The following is a 15,216-nucleotide window of genomic DNA, read 5'->3' as shown; positions in this document are numbered from 1 at the left end:
AGCATAGAGATGTACTTCAAAGACACTGACTAAGTTGGGTCGGCGGTTTGCCGTAGATCTCCGAAGTCGGCAATTGGTCGCATGGGTCAAAAATATTCAGAGTGGGAACAAAGTTGTGCGCGAAATGGAATCATTCATATTCAATGCTGGTATGAAGAAAGAGTCCGTTTCCGATCAAACCAAAGACAGCCCACCATTTGGTACAGGTTCAACTTTTCAGGACGCCCCGTCAGACTAGATCACAATGCACAGTCGCCCAGCAATTTACTGGTTCTCGGGTCGCAGAGAGCTGGAACATGTCAGTTTGGACTTCAGTAACGCGGAAAAATCAAGAAACACTTACCGAACAGCCTTGCCGGCACGCCAGATCTCCAAGTCGCGGATCTCTTGCATCTCCTTCTCGTAGATCTCTCTGTAGTCAGGTCGTCCGTTGACGTCCAAGCTGCGCTGGGTCTCCTTGCCAGTCTTGACGCTGTCGTACAGGTCGTTGAAGACGGGCTTGAGAGTATCCTTGAATCTCACGGACCAGTCGATGGCACCCCGACGAGCAGTGGTAGAGCAAGCAGCGTACATCCAGTCCATACCGTTGGCTCCAATCAATGGGTAGAGAGACTGGGTGGCCTCCTCAACGGTCTCGTTGAAGGCCTCGGACGGCGAATGGCCGCGCTCACGGAGAACCTCGTATTGGGCGAGGAACATGCCGTGAATACCACCCATCAAGCATCCTCGCTCACCGTAGAGATCCGAGTACACCTCCTTCTCGAATGTAGTCTCGTACAGGTAGCCACTGCCGACGGCGACACCAAGCGCAATGGCCTTCTCTTTAGCCTCACCAGTGACGTCTTGGAAGACGGCGATGGAAGAGTTGATACCACGGCCTTCTCGGAAGAGGGATCGGACAGTTCGGCCGGAACCTTTGGGTGCGACGAGGATAACGTCAATGTCCGTGGGGACATCAACCTTGGTGAGGTCCTTGAAGACAGGGGAGAAACCGTGGGAGAAGTACAGAGTCTAATTGAGTCAGTGACAAAAGCAGAATCGAGTTAGAGGCCACGAACCTTTCCCTTGGTCAATTGAGGCTTGATGGCAGGCCAGGTCTCGCTTTGGGCAGCATCACTGAGCAAGTTCATGATGATGGTACCTCGAGAGATGGCGTCGTCAACCTCGAACAAGTTCTTGCCGGGGATCCAGCCATCTTGCTCTGCTTCTTTCCATGAAGCACCGTTCTTTCGGACACCAATAATCACGTTCAAGCCGTTGTCTCGGAGGTTGAGACCCTGACCGTGACCTTGGGAGCCATAGCCGATGAGGGCAAGTGTATCGTTCTTGAAGTAGTCCTACAATCATTGTCAGAGGCTCGTCGAGCAGGTTAGGTAGTCATTGGGCGTACAAGGAGCTTCTCGCGAGGCCAGTCCTCTCTTTCTGAGTATAACGTCAGCAATGTTCCCAAAATATAACCTTCTGCTTGAACATACCGTAGACAGTCTCTTTTGTGCCGGCAAAGTCGATGGTCTTGATACCTCTCGTTTGTTGCTGAGCTGGAGCTGCGAACGCAGGTCGCTGAGTTGCTGCGAGGACTGGTCTGGTCGCAAGAGCAGACACAATTGTGCGCTTTTGCACCGAAGGAGCGGTGATCTTCTGCTTGGAGACAGTGCGCAGGGTTCTGGCGAAGGTCTTTGAGGCCATCTTGTCTATTGGTATATACAAGGAGAGGAGATTCAAAAAGCTGGTGTTTGTGAATTTACAAAAAGCCTGGGGAAATTTTTAGTACTTCTACTCGAAGTGAATGAGCTGCAGCGCAGTTCCGTCTCCATCTCTCCATTGGTTCACAGAGTCATCTTCTTGGCTCCGATGGCGGCCAATGCGCCGGAGTGCTCCTAGACTCCCCGAATACAGGTCTGGCCACCCACAATAATGGGACGGTGAGAGCCACCCTTTAGATGTGCCGTGAGTAAGGCTGATGTACGGTGCAGCCGAGATCTCCTCTACTTTTATATTGTTCCCACTGCGTATGATGGAATCTTGCTGGATACGTCGATTTCTTTGCCTGTTTGTTATCCGCAAACGCTTGCTTGCAAGTCATTGTCAAACGACAAGTATCGACGCTTCTAACCTCCTCAACACCTTGACCGCAATGCTTAGTATTCGCAAACGTGTATAACTGGTTCCGTTCAATCATGTCTGGCGTAGTTTTAGGTCTCGTGCAAATCATCGCAATACTCGGTCGTAGGTTTGGCCTCTAACCGCACCACCACCCATTGCTGTCCTTGCATTCCTTCTGAATCCTTCCCTGTTGTTCCTCAAATCTTCGGCAGCCTCCTTGTTCAGTGGATCGGATGCGTTCGGCTCGAGGAAGAGAAACTGTATGGTATTCAGTATTGGTCGGCATCACGCGCGATTCTTCCTTACCTGCATGCCAACAATCACCGCGTTCAAGTTCAGCACAGGCTTCCAGTCTTCTCGGAGAATGTTCAAGCACACGTTTCCCTCTAGGTCAATGTTGGGATGATATATCTTCTGGGTACATTTGACTTTGGGCGGATCGTGGGGGTAGTTCTGGTTGATGGTGAAATTGAACACAAAGCTGCCTCCCTTGTACATTCCCTCGTCCGGCTCGATTGTGAGTTGGAAGTTGAGGATATCATCTGGATTTGGAAAGGTCGTCTTCATCGTAGATCCTAAAGATACTTCGCTCAGGTCTGGAACAGTATTAGCAATTACACACACTTGGTTGGCATAGTGGCGACCGACCTTTTTGTACCCGTAACTGAGCTGCCGTGACCTTCTTTTTCTTCTGCGCCGGTCCTTGTGTCTGCTCATCCTTCTGCTGTTGTTGTTTCTATAATGTCTTGTCAGCAAATGTGAGTCGCGTGGGCACAGTCCCGTACCATAGACCATATTTTCATCATCTTGACGACCAAGTTTCGCCACTCGGGCGGATAACGGCCAGCGGTTGGTCAGGGGCAGGAGATCGCAATAGCAGATCGATATCAACTTGCGTCAATTCCAGGCGCACAAGAGGTTTCCAATGAGGAGAGCGGGTGGAACTGAGGGTGGGACAGCGCAGCCTGATTTCTGATCCTCTTCCGTTTATGCGACAGGGTAGTTGCTAGGACAGGCAGTGCAGACAAACAAGCTGAAAATGACGAGACGACTAGCACCAATGATGAGAGTCTAGACTTGTAGAGTGTTTGAATGGAGTGCGACGAAAGTGTAGATGATCATTATCACGTTGTGTTGGCTTGTATGACGCAGCGGGATAGTCCAGCCTTCCTCCGAACGGAGGCGTTGATCATTGTTTCGCCGCAATTTCGCCGCAAGGCTGTGAATGACAGTGACCTCTTATCTCAAAAACGCTCAATTTACTCACTCATTTTGTCTATGGAAATGACCGTAGTACATGGCCAGCCAATGCAGACGCCGATACATGCTTGGTGTGAAGTGTGGCTCACTGAGGAATACCCCAAATCTCAACCTTTGATACCTTTTTTCAAGCCATGTGGTCGCGGCTTATCTTCTGTTGAAACAGCACAGTAGACCAGTCTTTCCAAGGAACCAGCAACATCCTATGAATCGAACCAAAGAGAGGCCCGCAGTAGTCCACAACAAGGCCTGGAAGAAGTGATTACTTCTCGTCGTGGCAAGAGACTGTCAATCGTGTCAGCAGACCTTTCATTGAACATATGAGCAAACTTACACTGAATCCGAACTTGTCAATGCTGTCACTCGTGATGGCGACTGCTAACAGAGCGTTCGAGAAAATCCACGTTGCGACAAGCCGAGTTCGGAAGTTCTTGTAAGAGTCTTCCAAGGTCTTGTCTTCTTTCTCCTGAGGAGGCTTGAATGGTGCCAGAGCTCGTCTGACGGTGGACTCGAATTGACTGTCGATGTCTGCTTGTGGTCTATCGATTTCTTCAATCACTGCCGTCTTGCCCTTTTCGTCTTTCTTGGTTTGCGCCGATGGGAGGACGTCAGCCTTGTCAGAACCTTTGGTACCCCAAGAGACATCATGCCAGTTGCTGAACGCATAGATCATGAGAATGTTGATGAAAGACGGCATGAGCAGCAGGTACTGGCCGAAGGACGTGAACATATGCCAAGGGTCGAGGTATAGGAATGATGCCACAAAGTACAAGCCAAATGTGGCGGCCAATGCGATGATCACAATTCCAGGTCCGGTCGAGGCAAAGAATGATTTGACAAACTCATTCGCGCCTTCATTCGTGACGATGTCGGTTCCATCCTTGGTTGTAAATGCTCGAACAACCAGGTACATGGACAGAACAATGACATAGAGTTGAATAAGAGCGAACAGGGCGAACGAGATTATGTACGCAACCTTCGAACCTTTGGGCCGATTTCCCAATGCCAGGATGAATTGTAACAAGAGGAAGGCCAGGTACAGGTATTGCAGGATAGTGTTGACAATAGGAGTCGCTTTGTCGCCGAAGGGAAATGCCGAATTGTTGTTTTGCGTGCTAGGTTGACCGACCAAGTCCATCAGAATCTTCGTAGTCAGCCAGAATGACGCCAGAGAGAACCAAGATAGTGTGACCGAGACAATGTTGTAGATCATTTGAATGTGGAAAAAGAACATCCGGATGATGTTGTGGCCGGACTTATACATGCGCGAGAAGTGCATGAGTGAATAAATGGTGGCAGCAAAGGAACCATTGAGCCAACGTCGTCGCTGACCGATGAATTCTGGAGCACCTTCAGGCACATCCGTCTCGGCTCTGGAAGCCTTGACATAGGACAGATGCCATTTCGAACCAGCCTTTGCGACCAATTCAAAACACAAGATGCGATCTTCGGCCAAAAACATGTTCTTCTTGAAGATGTTCATACCTTCGATACCCTTCTTGCCCAGTCTTGCGGAAAGAGTGTGATCACCATGGAAGTATTGCTCAAGAGGGCGGCCCATGATCGCACGGAATCGGTATGCAGAGAATGCACCGGGTAGCACGCTCACATAGCCGAAAGATGCTTCCAAAGGTTTGTCCAGGATGTTGCTGATCTTGTACTCGAAGTTTTGAGCGGCGACAATGGGGTTGAGCAGTTTTCTGCCGAAGATACCACCACGGCCCAACATGGCATGGATTTCACCACAAGCACCGCCGAGGTCTTTGTCATTGTAGAAGGCCTCCCAAAGTGCCATGAGGGATTTCGGGCCTGGTTTTGTTCCTGCATCAAGGAGAATGCAAACTTCAGGATTCAAAATACGGCCAAAGGCGTTGAAGAGCCATCTGTGACTGTTGATTTTCTTGCTGTTTTTCTGTTTTAGGCAGAATATCATCTGGACAGGGGGTAGAGACGTCGCGTCGTTGTCATTAGGTCTGATCAGTTGCTGGCTGGCAGTGACGGAGAGCTGCGTAGTGTATTCGAAGATGTGAACCACGGTATCCTTGCCATCCACGTCCTTCTTCATGACTCCGTCCTGATAGATACCAACGGTGGCCAAGACATCCAACGTGTTCTTGTCGCATGGATCGATTCCGTCGAATACTAGACACACCACGATCTTCTGCCACGCAGGACCACCCTTGTTCCAGAACTCGGACTTCTTGAGGTTGACAATATCGCGGATATTTTGCATGACACCGTGCAGCGTGCGAGCGGTCAGAACCTTGTCCTCGTTGTAATAGGTAATTGCAATGAGCAATTCGGTGTGACGATTGTACATGGCGGGTCGTAAGTTGTATCCGTTCTTCAGGGTGAAGTCGTCTGGGTCACAGGTAGCTGCCGTATAGCGCATATGTGTGAACTCTTCACTTCCTCCTTCTAGGTCACTGCGGTATTTGGACTGAATGGCATTCTGAATGGCGCTTGGGACGGGGTAATCGATGCTCAGGACACTGCCTTGTACAAGCTTGACTTTTCTGGTTGCATAGCGCTTGATGGTACCATAGCCAGGTGCCTGCCGTTCTCCCCATGCTTCCGGAGTGTTTGTAGGGTCGCTCGGATTGGGGAGGCCTGGTGTAGGAAAGCGTGCCTGCGAATCATTACCGTAGCCCCCTTGTTGACCATACGGTTGCGTATGCTGCGGATTGTAGCCGGTGACTGGCACTCTTGCAGGATCTCCTCCGACATATGACTCGTTCAGTGTGTACACAGACTCTTGTCCTGGCGTCAGTGGCCGGGATCGAGGTTGAGGATCGTCGTAGGGTGCTTGATATGCGGAGTTCTGGTGTAGTAGAGAGTGTTCGGCTTCGTCGTCTGAGATGTAACCGGCTGGTCTGTAAGTCTGTATGAAGTGTTAGAATTGCCTGGCGCCGCAATAGGTCCTTCCACTTACATTGCCCGGAGGAACGTCGCCGAGCTGGTGACCTGGATATTGGTGGTCCATGGTGGTCCGTAGGCCACTCCCGATTCCAAGCCTGGCTTGCGGTGGTAGGTAGAAGTGATCCTCAAAGCTTTCTCGTAATATCAACTAGTGGAGTGAGCGAAATCCGAGATGAAGCCACCGGGACTAGATATCTGGTTTGAAATGAGGATGCCCAGATTCGGGCCTGGTGTGAGTGAAGGGCTAGGTCAGTAGGAAGCCTGGTGAGACGGATGCGGTGGTGGAGTGAAAGAAAGGACTGGCAGCAAACAAAGAAGAGGCCTTAAGCAGACAAGTTCTAGAAGGAGAGTAACGTCAACCAGACAGGGAAGAGGAGGGAGGGATACAGATGTTTCAAGTCTTTCTTTTTGATCCCTGCCACTGGTTGCGGTCGTGATGCAGGCCAGGCTGTTTTTACAACTCGAACAAGAGATAACTTGTCCCCCTGAAATGGATGTTCGACCTGAGGATGGACATCTGGTTTTACAGACTATATTCGCGCTGACCACAGCAAGAAGTTACGCCAATCATCAGGCTGTAAGATGGTACGCTTCGGTCAAGACGAAGAGACGTAGGCTGTGCATCGATGCGATTGGTGTTGACGCTGGGTTTTGGACCTTTGCGCGGCACCCGAGTCGGCTTCAGCCACTCCGCAACCGGCTATCGAACAAGGCGCTGTTTTCATCAGCAAGTATGCTGGCCATGGCTACTACATACCACTTCAAGCATTCCAGCTCCAAGTTGAGTATGTGCTACGTTATCACTCATGATATCTTATAGTGCTTTACACGCAACCACGGAAGATGGCCGCTAGAACCTACCTAAAAGTACTGGTTTCACAGGGGCATGAAACTCTCCATTATTATTTTGTAGCCTCAACGGGTCCTACTAGACGAAAGTGGCGTCTACAGGGTCTGACTGGGCGTCGCGTTTCATGTCTGTGGAAAGCCAAATTTCTCCCCGCAGTTTTTGGTTCGCTACCCATCATTGGTGTATGGCTGGTATAAGCAGTGAACGATTATGCTGCTTTCAGCAACATTTTCTACCAGATACGCAGACATATACCGTCGAGGCTTCAGCTAGATGGCATCCACGTAATCACAAAGACAAAAATGTAATATGTCTTTTGAGCAGTACTCTGAGACGAGCATTCCGTGAGCCCCAGTACCTATGGCGCCACAGATTAAGCGACACAGTCAGCCTCTTCCATTTTTAGACCTGGCATTCGGCGGTGCAGGACATTTCCGCCCGCGCCATTGCAGATGCCGAAGATCAGGGCAAACCACGGATCTTCTACTCCAAGTAATCCGAAACCTCCAAGTCGGTGATGAAATGTATTGGTTTAGTACTTCGCACCTGCAAGTCAGATATGATGTGTAGAGTAAAACATTGGCACAGCAGATGCCATGCTGAGTGCTTCATCGTTCACCTGTTGAAATGATGGTCGAGCGCGAGGCTTCAGCTGAAGATGTTGAGGCTGCAGATACGAGGACGTGTAACATATAAAGAAGAATATCATTCGGATCCCTTCAAAACCTGCAAGTGAGATGTGATGGGCTCGCAATCCATTGACCATGGAAGCGTATACAGCAGTTCGCTCAGCTTGCGCCATCCACAAGTCTGATCAATATGTCATCGGTCCGTTGAAGGATGGATGACACTGTTTCCACGAGAAGCATCCCTGTGAAGGAGGTGATAGAAGTTACTCGCGGACACATCAACTCATATATATTCCCTGATTGCATGTTGACCAGTATTCAGCATGCACCTCTCACGCGACTTTCTGTCAATATGGCAAACACTAATCTCGCAGATGATGATGTTGATCTGTCAAAAGTCCAGCTCGTTTTGTTCTGAGCGCTCATTGATTGATAACGGATGCATTATCCCTCGCATCGGTCGAGGAATGGCCATCGTATCTGAAGGACATTTATCATCAATCGTACAAGCAGGATAGCATCAACGTGTGTGATAGGTTTACCCTCATCAACATGGTGGTGATTGAGAGAGAGACATCGTGGAGTTCTCCTTTTGTTTGAAGGGAGGCCTAGTAGCCCTAGACTTTTCCTTGACGGGTCATGGTTCGGTTTGCCCTGCCACGCGTCCACCAACAGGAGTGCTTCGATGTCAATGTCCGACGCCCCTTCATCTCCCACAAAGCCTAAAAGCTTCCACTCGTGGCATCAGTGGGCGTCCCCCTCAACAAAGCTGGGCATAGCACGTTTAATCCACCTCCATCCCGATTTCTCTGGAGGCCGAGAACCAGAACTAAACCTTCTGCCCGCTCTTTCACAACCTGCGATCTTCCTCAATTCCTTCCTCCTCGAGCATCCTCACTTCAATTCTTTTCAACTCGACTCACCAACTGCTATTCAATCTTTAACATCGCTATATTCAACCGTTTAAGGAATTCCTATCTCGTTGCAACGCTACCGAGTCGCTGCAGAATTCCCCGTCCGATCCCGCATTCCTTCTCCTACATTCCGCGACGATCGTTACGACACTGTCCACCAATCTCAACTACTCTTGCATACCTCTTGCGTGGTCGATTGGATTCAATCGCTTGTCGGGGACATAGTCCATTCACACTCGTTTCGAAACCACCCGCTGTTGGCAATTTATTGCAGAGGGAACAAAGGATCGGGGTTTTCCTTGGGAATTTGGTGAAGAGCCGGGAGAACATCTTCTCGACAACAGAGGGAATTTCATCCCGATCAAAACTCTGCACTTGTCGTTAAGCTTCGCCCTCCCAGTCGTCAACGTCGAATTTGTTAAGGGCGATCTTGAAAGCCCTTATTACGACGCCACTATGGCGTCGAGAGACTGTACGCTACGTACCTCTTGTGCCGCTGATGCATGCTAATTCGCGGCTAGATTTGCCATCAGAACCACACACTCTCTTTCGCCGCTGTGTACAGTGCCCTCCCGATACTCCCAGCTGCCCTTCATGTGCCTCAGATGAAACCTGCACCTTGAAAGCTCAGTCATGTGATGCATGCGCGTCAACAACTTGTGTAAAGACTGGTTCGCTTCCTGGTCAATCCACACCAAAGAAGTCAACCCCAATTGGTGGCATTGTGGGAGGTGTGATAGGAGGTCTTTTGGTTATTGCAGCCCTCTCGTACCTGGTCTACCGATATCGAGGTCGAAAGAAGAGACGCATCGAACTCTGGGATCCGCCCGAGAAGAGAGATCAGTCGACCCTTGCCCGAAATGATCGACGATCAACCAGATCTGCACATTCTATCGCTTCAACTGTTCTCACACGAGCATCCAATGTTATTCAGATCGCATATATTCCCGGGGTAACAGTCCGATCGCCGCCGGAATCTCCTGCTATGCTTGTGCCACCTGTACCCTCCATACCTGGCGGCATGGCTGGCAACTCTGCGGCATCAACACCACAGCTGGAGCAGCATTTCTTCATGCCGGGAGATCTCAGGGATTCCACTTGGTCCGATGCCTCTTCTATCAATACCAGGTTTAGTGTCGCGCCGAGTCTGGCTCGTGAGAGTGTGGCTACAACCATCTACCGAAGTGACGCCATCGTGCCACCTATACCCGCGCAGCAAGCTTTCCGAGGTCAGGCCAATGTTGTTAGCGTCAAGTCAGGGTCGAGTACTCCGGGATCATCTGGGACGCCAAGTGCGAGAACTCCAAACATCCCCCAACTGTCCAAGATGGGCAGCTCGGGCAGTTCGATTGTCGCCAGAAACGTCACTGCGCGACCTATCGAGGTGAAGAAGACCAATTCTGGGACCCGAGTACCTACTCTCGGTAATCTGGCGAAACAGGCCGCCCGGCAGAGCAGTGGCTCACCCTCCGAGAAGACCACCATCCGTGTGTACGACGATGAGAAAGAAGTCGTGTTTTCCTCTTCCAATCTCAGTACCCCTACGAGCAATGTTGAGCAATCACCCATTTCCCCGATCACAATACCCATGCCTGCATTTGCGGAGAATCACTCAGCAAGGTCTTCATCAGTGAGCGCAATCTTGCCTCCAGACGCAATGAATACGGCACCTGGTGGTCCAACTCACAGGCACAATAATAGTGCATCACTCAAAACTACAATCGAGGATGCCATCAATCGCGCCAGAGATCCGCAGCATGTGGGCGTGATGAGTCAAACTACAAAGCCAGAGTTGTTGAGGTTCGATTCAGGCCCGTTCTCCGATGCCAACGAAGTGAAGGAAAATCTATCTTGATGTACTGTACAATACTTTTCTGGACTTGATATCCGCCATCATGGCCGGGAGGCTATTTGATGATTTCTGAATTGTTTGGAGTTGAGATGAACTAGATACCAATTTTTTAGCGGTGGCCAATTGAGCAAATATTGCAAATCAAAAGCATCTTACGGAATATCTATTCTGACGTCTTCATGTTAATATTGCTTGTCACCTGTGTTTTGGAGCCGTATCGAGTCTCGACTCAAAACCCACCACTTAAATAGTGGTCATTTAATTGGTCGGCTGGCACGCGTCCTCCCTCGTGCACGCGTCGAAAGTCATCTCGACTGCATTTACCACCAACAGCCCTTCCTCCATAGACTTCACGCAGCCAGCATTTCAAAGGTTACAAACCCTACCAGTATGGGTATCAAGATGGCCGACTCATCGTCGCCTCGCGAACCGTCTTCACCAGCACGAGGCGAAGATGTTGACCTACCTGATGCACCACCATTATCAAATGCAGACGAATCTCTAGACGCAGGAAATAGCACTACGAATCAGAACGGCGTAGCCCTCGAAGATCTCTTCGACGACGACGATGCAGACGCCCTGGATGAAGAGCTGGAAGCCTCCAGCGCCGCCAATCTACCTTCATCACCGCCACAGCCGGCAATGTCTTCATCCATTGAACCTGCCTCTTCAGCGCAGCAGGAATCATATTCAGATCCCAATTTGATGCTCCAGTTTTACTCCCGCCTCTTTCCCTTCCGCACCCTCTTCCAGTGGCTCAATCACTCGCCCAAACCAGGTCCGGACTTTGCCAATCGCGAGTTCGCCCTGACTCTTCCCAACGATGCCTACCTCCGATATCAGTCCTACCCGACAGCAGACACCCTGCGGAAAGATATTCTACGGCACAATCCGTCGCGATTCGAGATTGGACCCGTCTACACAACCAATCCCCGAGACAGGAAGACTTTGAAAAAGAGCTCGATGTTCCGCCCCCTCAGCAAGGAGATAGTCTTCGATATAGATTTGACCGACTACGACGACATTCGAACGTGCTGCTCAAAGGCCAACATATGCTCCAAATGCTGGGGTTTTGCGACCATGGCGATCAAAGTTGTGGACGTTGCACTCAGGGATGACTTCGGATTCGACCACATCATATGGATATACTCCGGCCGTCGTGGTGTGCACGCGTGGATCAGCGACAAGGATGCACGAGAATTGGACGATGACAAGCGGAAAGCCATCACAGGCTACTTCGAGGTACTCAAGGGTGGCGCACAAGGTGGCAAGAGAGTCAATCTCAAGCGCCCACTGCATCCTCACATTGTACGCAGTCTTGATATCTTGAGACCATATTTTCAACAGGTCCTGGTCGATCAAGAACCGTTTCTCTCACAGGCTGGTCAGGATCGGTTACTGCAGCTGCTGCCAGACAGATCACTCAACGAGGCGCTCGCGAAGAAATGGGCGAGCAGTCCCGATCGGCCCAGCACGCGGAAATGGGCGGACATTGATGCGCTTGCGGAAACGGGTGTCAGTAAAACTCTCAACACAAAGGCTCTATTGGAGGCTAAGCAGGACATCCTGCTCGAGTACACCTACCCACGTCTCGATGTCGAAGTCGGCAAGAAGAGGATTCACTTGCTCAAGAGTCCCTTTGTGGTGCATCCCGGCACAGGACGAGTTTGTGTGCCCATCACGGCGGCTGGTGACATGAAGCTCGCAGAGGCCTTCGATCCGTTGACCGTGCCCAAAGTCAATGAGCTGCTCCGGGAGGTTGACCAATTTGGGAACGGCGCGGACGACGGCGAGAACCAAGCCAATGGGTTTGTCGAAGATGGGCTCACGATGAGGAAATTGAATGACTGGGAAAAGACCAGTCTCAAGCCTTACGTGGAGTTGTTTGACGGTTTTGTGAAGTCCTTACTCAAGAGTGAAATGGTTCGTGTCAAGCGAGAAAGAGACGATGATGGTGTTACTGGGACGGACGGCATGGAGTTCTGAGGAGGTCAATGACTGTTTCTGGTAAGCGTACGATAAGGCGTTGATGGACATGCCGATATGGACTCAGTGGGTTGGAAGTGCAATTGGATTTCAATGGAAGCAGTGTCAATTATTACCGGTCGCGTCCATGTCATCGAATCCCAAGCTTCGTCCATGCGATTGAGAATACTCTATTGTGAAGGTCTGGTTAAGACACCCGGAATGCCTCGGACAGCGGTCGAGGAGTCTCATGAGCTCGCGGAGACGAAGTCCATCAGCACGAAGATCCATAGAAACGCGGCTCTGAAGCAATGAAGACAGATCGACGCGCTGATGGGGTAAGAGCCTCATTGAACCTTTACCCCACGAATTCGAGAAGGTTACGGCTCCAGTGAGCCGGATTCCACACATTCGTAACCTTCTTCCATGTCTTGAAGGAGAGGAACGATTCGACGAACGCTTGTTGTTGCATTGGGATTACGATGCCGGAGAACCGCTTTGCCGAAGCTTTGGGGTTGTGGAGTAGATGCTTTCATCCTACTCCGGATGCCACTATGAATACAATGTCGGCCGTCCAAAGTTCCAGATTGTTTCAAGTTGTCCTCCGTGCATTGGTGCTGCTGCTTGCTGAGACTGAAAAATGAGCACATTTGGTATCCTCCACGAGAAGAGCTATGAACACACGCCTGGCACCGCCATCCTTCATGACGACGCAACGGCAGGTATAGCTGGACAAGCAGCTGTTGGGCTCAAGCACGGTACAGGACGACATGCACACATTGTCCTTGTCCCACAGCCAACAGAGGATCCTAATGATCCGCTGGTAAGAAAAGCCTTGGCCTTGTAGACAAGTCCATGAATGGAACTGACGTTCTCAGAATTGGCCGCTATGGAGGAAAGATCTGTGCCTATTCAGTGTGGCACTGGGCTCACTTTGCTTCACGGCCGTTCTGGTTCCAATGTTGTCACCTGCCACCTATGCGCTCAGCATCGAGCTGAACACGAGCATCACAGCCATTGCGCAGCTCACGGGCAATTGCCTACTTTGTGTCGGAGCCTTCGGACCTTTCGTCTCAGCCATGTCTCGTCTATGGGGAAAACGACCACAGTTTCTCCTCGCGTCTCTGCTGGGAATTCTTGGTACCATTGTGTGCGAATGTGCGAACTCATACAAGACACTCCTTGCCGGACGCCTTCTTCAGGGCCTTTCCGTCGCGGCATACGAGTCCCTCATCGTGGCACTGATGGGAGACATGTATTTTGTGCATCAACGAGGCGCTCGAGTCACGATTTTCCAGCTGGTCACCAACACTTTCGGCGTATTGTCACCCATCATCGCAGGCGTGATCTTCGACAATCTCGGTTGGAAGTACCTCTTTCATATTGCCCAACCATTTCTGATCGCACAGTTGGTCATGGCGTTCTTCTTCGTTCCGGAAACTAGCTATCACCGGCCAGAGATCTACAACACCGATGTAGCCTCGACTGAGAGACTCGAGGAGCTCAAACACGTCGAGGTGACTGAGAGTGAACATGCCAGAAGCGCTGCGCACGACGAAAGACAGGCGGCGTCGACACCTGCTCCTAAGACATTCGGGCAGCGCTTGTCGATTTACAACGGAAGATTCAGTCAGCAACATCCGCTAAAACTGGTCATTGCTCCGTTTGTCTGTCTGGCTAATCCAGCTGCAATTTGGGGTTGCTTGACCCAGGGCATCTCGTCCGGCTGGTGGGTGGCCACGTCATTTGTACTTGCGCAGATCTTTGGTGTACCACCATACAACCTTTCCACAGCTGGGGTGGGTTACCTATACGTCGGACCTTTCATCGGTGGACTTCTGGGTGTTTTATTCATGAGCTTCGCTTCAGACCCTCTCGCAAGGTTCATTGCCAAGCGGAATCGAGGTGTATATGAGCCAGAGTTTCGGCTCTATCGTAAGCTTGACTCGTCCTTCCAGTTCGACACGATTGCTAACCCATATTTCGATAGCGATGATTCTGGCCCTGATCACAGGAACGATCGGTCTGTTCCTGTATGGACATATGATCGAGGATGGCAAAGGGTACTATGTCGCCAGCGCCCTCCACGGGATATACGGCTTCAGTGTGAACACGGCTGGCGCAGTCATGAACTCGTACGTTGTGGATGCTTTCCGAGAGGAGAGTACTGAGATGCTCGTCATCGCCATGGTGTTCAAGAACTTTTTCTTCTTCTCGCTTTCTTACTGGGTCAACAACTACCTCGCCGTCGTTGGACCAGCTAGGTACTTCGATGTGCAGGGCGGCATCGTTGTGGGTATTTATGCCCTCAGCATACCTATGTACATGTTTGGGAAACTCAATCGAGGCTGGTGGAGGAGACACGATCTCATCAATAAGATGGGCGTGGCCAACGTGCATTGAATTGAACCAGCAAGATGTAACTATCTACAAGAAACATCCTTATGTAACCGTGAAAGCATCACATCACTGCCGAAAATCGTCGATCCCGACGGTAAATGAGTAGCCCTAATTTGATCGTCGCATCGTCCACCAGGTCGTCCAACTGTTGATTTGTCATCTATCAGCTTAATCATCAACGAAAAAGACTCACTACATATTGTACACAAGGCTTTCCTACTACTTGTGGAGAAGAGAATCATCTTGTTATCTTAGCTTTGATCTAAGCGAGTTCTTATTAAGCTATACAATACCCCTTGTCTAAGTTGTCTTCATTATACTGAC

General features: G+C 50.5%; 6 protein-coding genes across 6 annotated transcripts; 3 read left to right on the top strand and 3 right to left on the bottom strand.

Moving 5' to 3' along the window:
- Positions 1-1,823, bottom strand: EDD37DRAFT_136885 (mitochondrial ketol-acid reductoisomerase). The gene is made up of 5 exons (XM_062809503.1): positions 1,476-1,823; positions 1,391-1,422; positions 1,059-1,337; positions 344-1,011; positions 1-289 (listed from the first exon to the last, which is right to left on the bottom strand). The coding sequence occupies exons 1-5, from the start codon at positions 1,684-1,686 to the stop codon at positions 265-267; spliced, it is 1,215 nt and encodes a 404-aa protein (XP_062666792.1). The 5' UTR covers positions 1,687-1,823; the 3' UTR covers positions 1-264.
- Positions 1,824-2,184: 361 nt separating this feature from the next.
- Positions 2,185-3,268, bottom strand: EDD37DRAFT_136927 (ubiquitin-conjugating enzyme/RWD-like protein). Its single transcript, XM_062809504.1, has 4 exons — positions 2,889-3,268; positions 2,752-2,839; positions 2,410-2,699; positions 2,185-2,361 (listed from the first exon to the last, which is right to left on the bottom strand). Exons 1-4 carry the CDS (start codon positions 2,907-2,909, stop codon positions 2,209-2,211), a joined length of 552 nt encoding a protein of 183 aa, XP_062666791.1. The 5' UTR covers positions 2,910-3,268; the 3' UTR covers positions 2,185-2,208.
- A 1-nt stretch (position 3,269) lies between these two features.
- EDD37DRAFT_136970 (chitin synthase 3) lies at positions 3,270-6,532 on the bottom strand. The gene is made up of 2 exons (XM_062809505.1): positions 6,296-6,532; positions 3,270-6,244 (listed from the first exon to the last, which is right to left on the bottom strand). Exons 1-2 carry the CDS (start codon positions 6,344-6,346, stop codon positions 3,626-3,628), a joined length of 2,670 nt encoding a protein of 889 aa, XP_062666790.1. The 5' UTR covers positions 6,347-6,532; the 3' UTR covers positions 3,270-3,625.
- A 2,599-nt stretch (positions 6,533-9,131) lies between these two features.
- On the top strand, positions 9,132-10,530 carry EDD37DRAFT_653216 (uncharacterized protein; the record flags this gene model as incomplete). Its single annotated transcript, XM_062818537.1, has 2 exons — positions 9,132-9,147; positions 9,197-10,530. The coding sequence occupies 2 exons, from the start codon at positions 9,132-9,134 to the stop codon at positions 10,528-10,530; spliced, it is 1,350 nt and encodes a 449-aa protein (XP_062666789.1).
- A 192-nt stretch (positions 10,531-10,722) lies between these two features.
- Positions 10,723-12,566, top strand: EDD37DRAFT_137016 (DNA primase small subunit). Its single transcript, XM_062809507.1, has one exon. The coding sequence runs from the start codon at positions 10,918-10,920 to the stop codon at positions 12,511-12,513; it is 1,596 nt and encodes a 531-aa protein (XP_062666788.1). The 5' UTR covers positions 10,723-10,917; the 3' UTR covers positions 12,514-12,566.
- Positions 12,567-13,132: 566 nt separating this feature from the next.
- EDD37DRAFT_659427 (major facilitator superfamily domain-containing protein) lies at positions 13,133-14,895 on the top strand (the record flags this gene model as incomplete). The annotated part of the gene is made up of 3 exons (XM_062819039.1): positions 13,133-13,315; positions 13,371-14,427; positions 14,483-14,895. 3 exons carry the CDS (start codon positions 13,133-13,135, stop codon positions 14,893-14,895), a joined length of 1,653 nt encoding a protein of 550 aa, XP_062666787.1.
- Between the last annotated feature and the right edge of the window lie 321 nt (positions 14,896-15,216).

This window comes from Exophiala viscosa, assembly GCF_022695815.1.
Source record: "Exophiala viscosa unplaced genomic scaffold EDD37scaffold_11, whole genome shotgun sequence".
NCBI lineage: Eukaryota > Fungi > Ascomycota > Eurotiomycetes > Chaetothyriales > Herpotrichiellaceae > Exophiala > Exophiala viscosa.
This window is presented reverse-complemented; position numbering and strand designations above follow the sequence as displayed.

Bases quoted from the DNA above. Each gene is read 5' to 3' on its own strand.
- EDD37DRAFT_136970 (XM_062809505.1), bottom strand. From the start codon at position 6,346: ATGGACCACCAATATCCAGGTCACCAGCTCGGCGACGTTCCTCCGGGC. The intron at 6,245-6,295 runs GTAAGTGGAAGG...CACTTCATACAG, and splicing joins GCGACGTTCCTCCGGGCAAT to ACTTACAGACCAGCCGGTTA.
- EDD37DRAFT_137016 (XM_062809507.1), top strand. From the start codon at position 10,918: ATGGGTATCAAGATGGCCGACTCATCGTCGCCTCGCGAACCGTCTTCA.
- EDD37DRAFT_136885 (XM_062809503.1), bottom strand. From the start codon at position 1,686: ATGGCCTCAAAGACCTTCGCCAGAACCCTGCGCACTGTCTCCAAGCAG. The intron at 1,423-1,475 runs GTATGTTCAAGC...CGTTATACTCAG, and splicing joins CACAAAAGAGACTGTCTACG to AAAGAGAGGACTGGCCTCGC. The intron at 1,012-1,058 runs GTTCGTGGCCTC...TGACTCAATTAG, and splicing joins CTCAATTGACCAAGGGAAAG to ACTCTGTACTTCTCCCACGG.
- EDD37DRAFT_136927 (XM_062809504.1), bottom strand. From the start codon at position 2,909: ATGATGAAAATATGGTCTATG. The intron at 2,840-2,888 runs GTACGGGACTGT...AAGACATTATAG, and splicing joins TGATGAAAATATGGTCTATG to AAACAACAACAGCAGAAGGA. The intron at 2,700-2,751 runs GTCGGTCGCCAC...ATACTGTTCCAG, and splicing joins TCAGTTACGGGTACAAAAAG to ACCTGAGCGAAGTATCTTTA.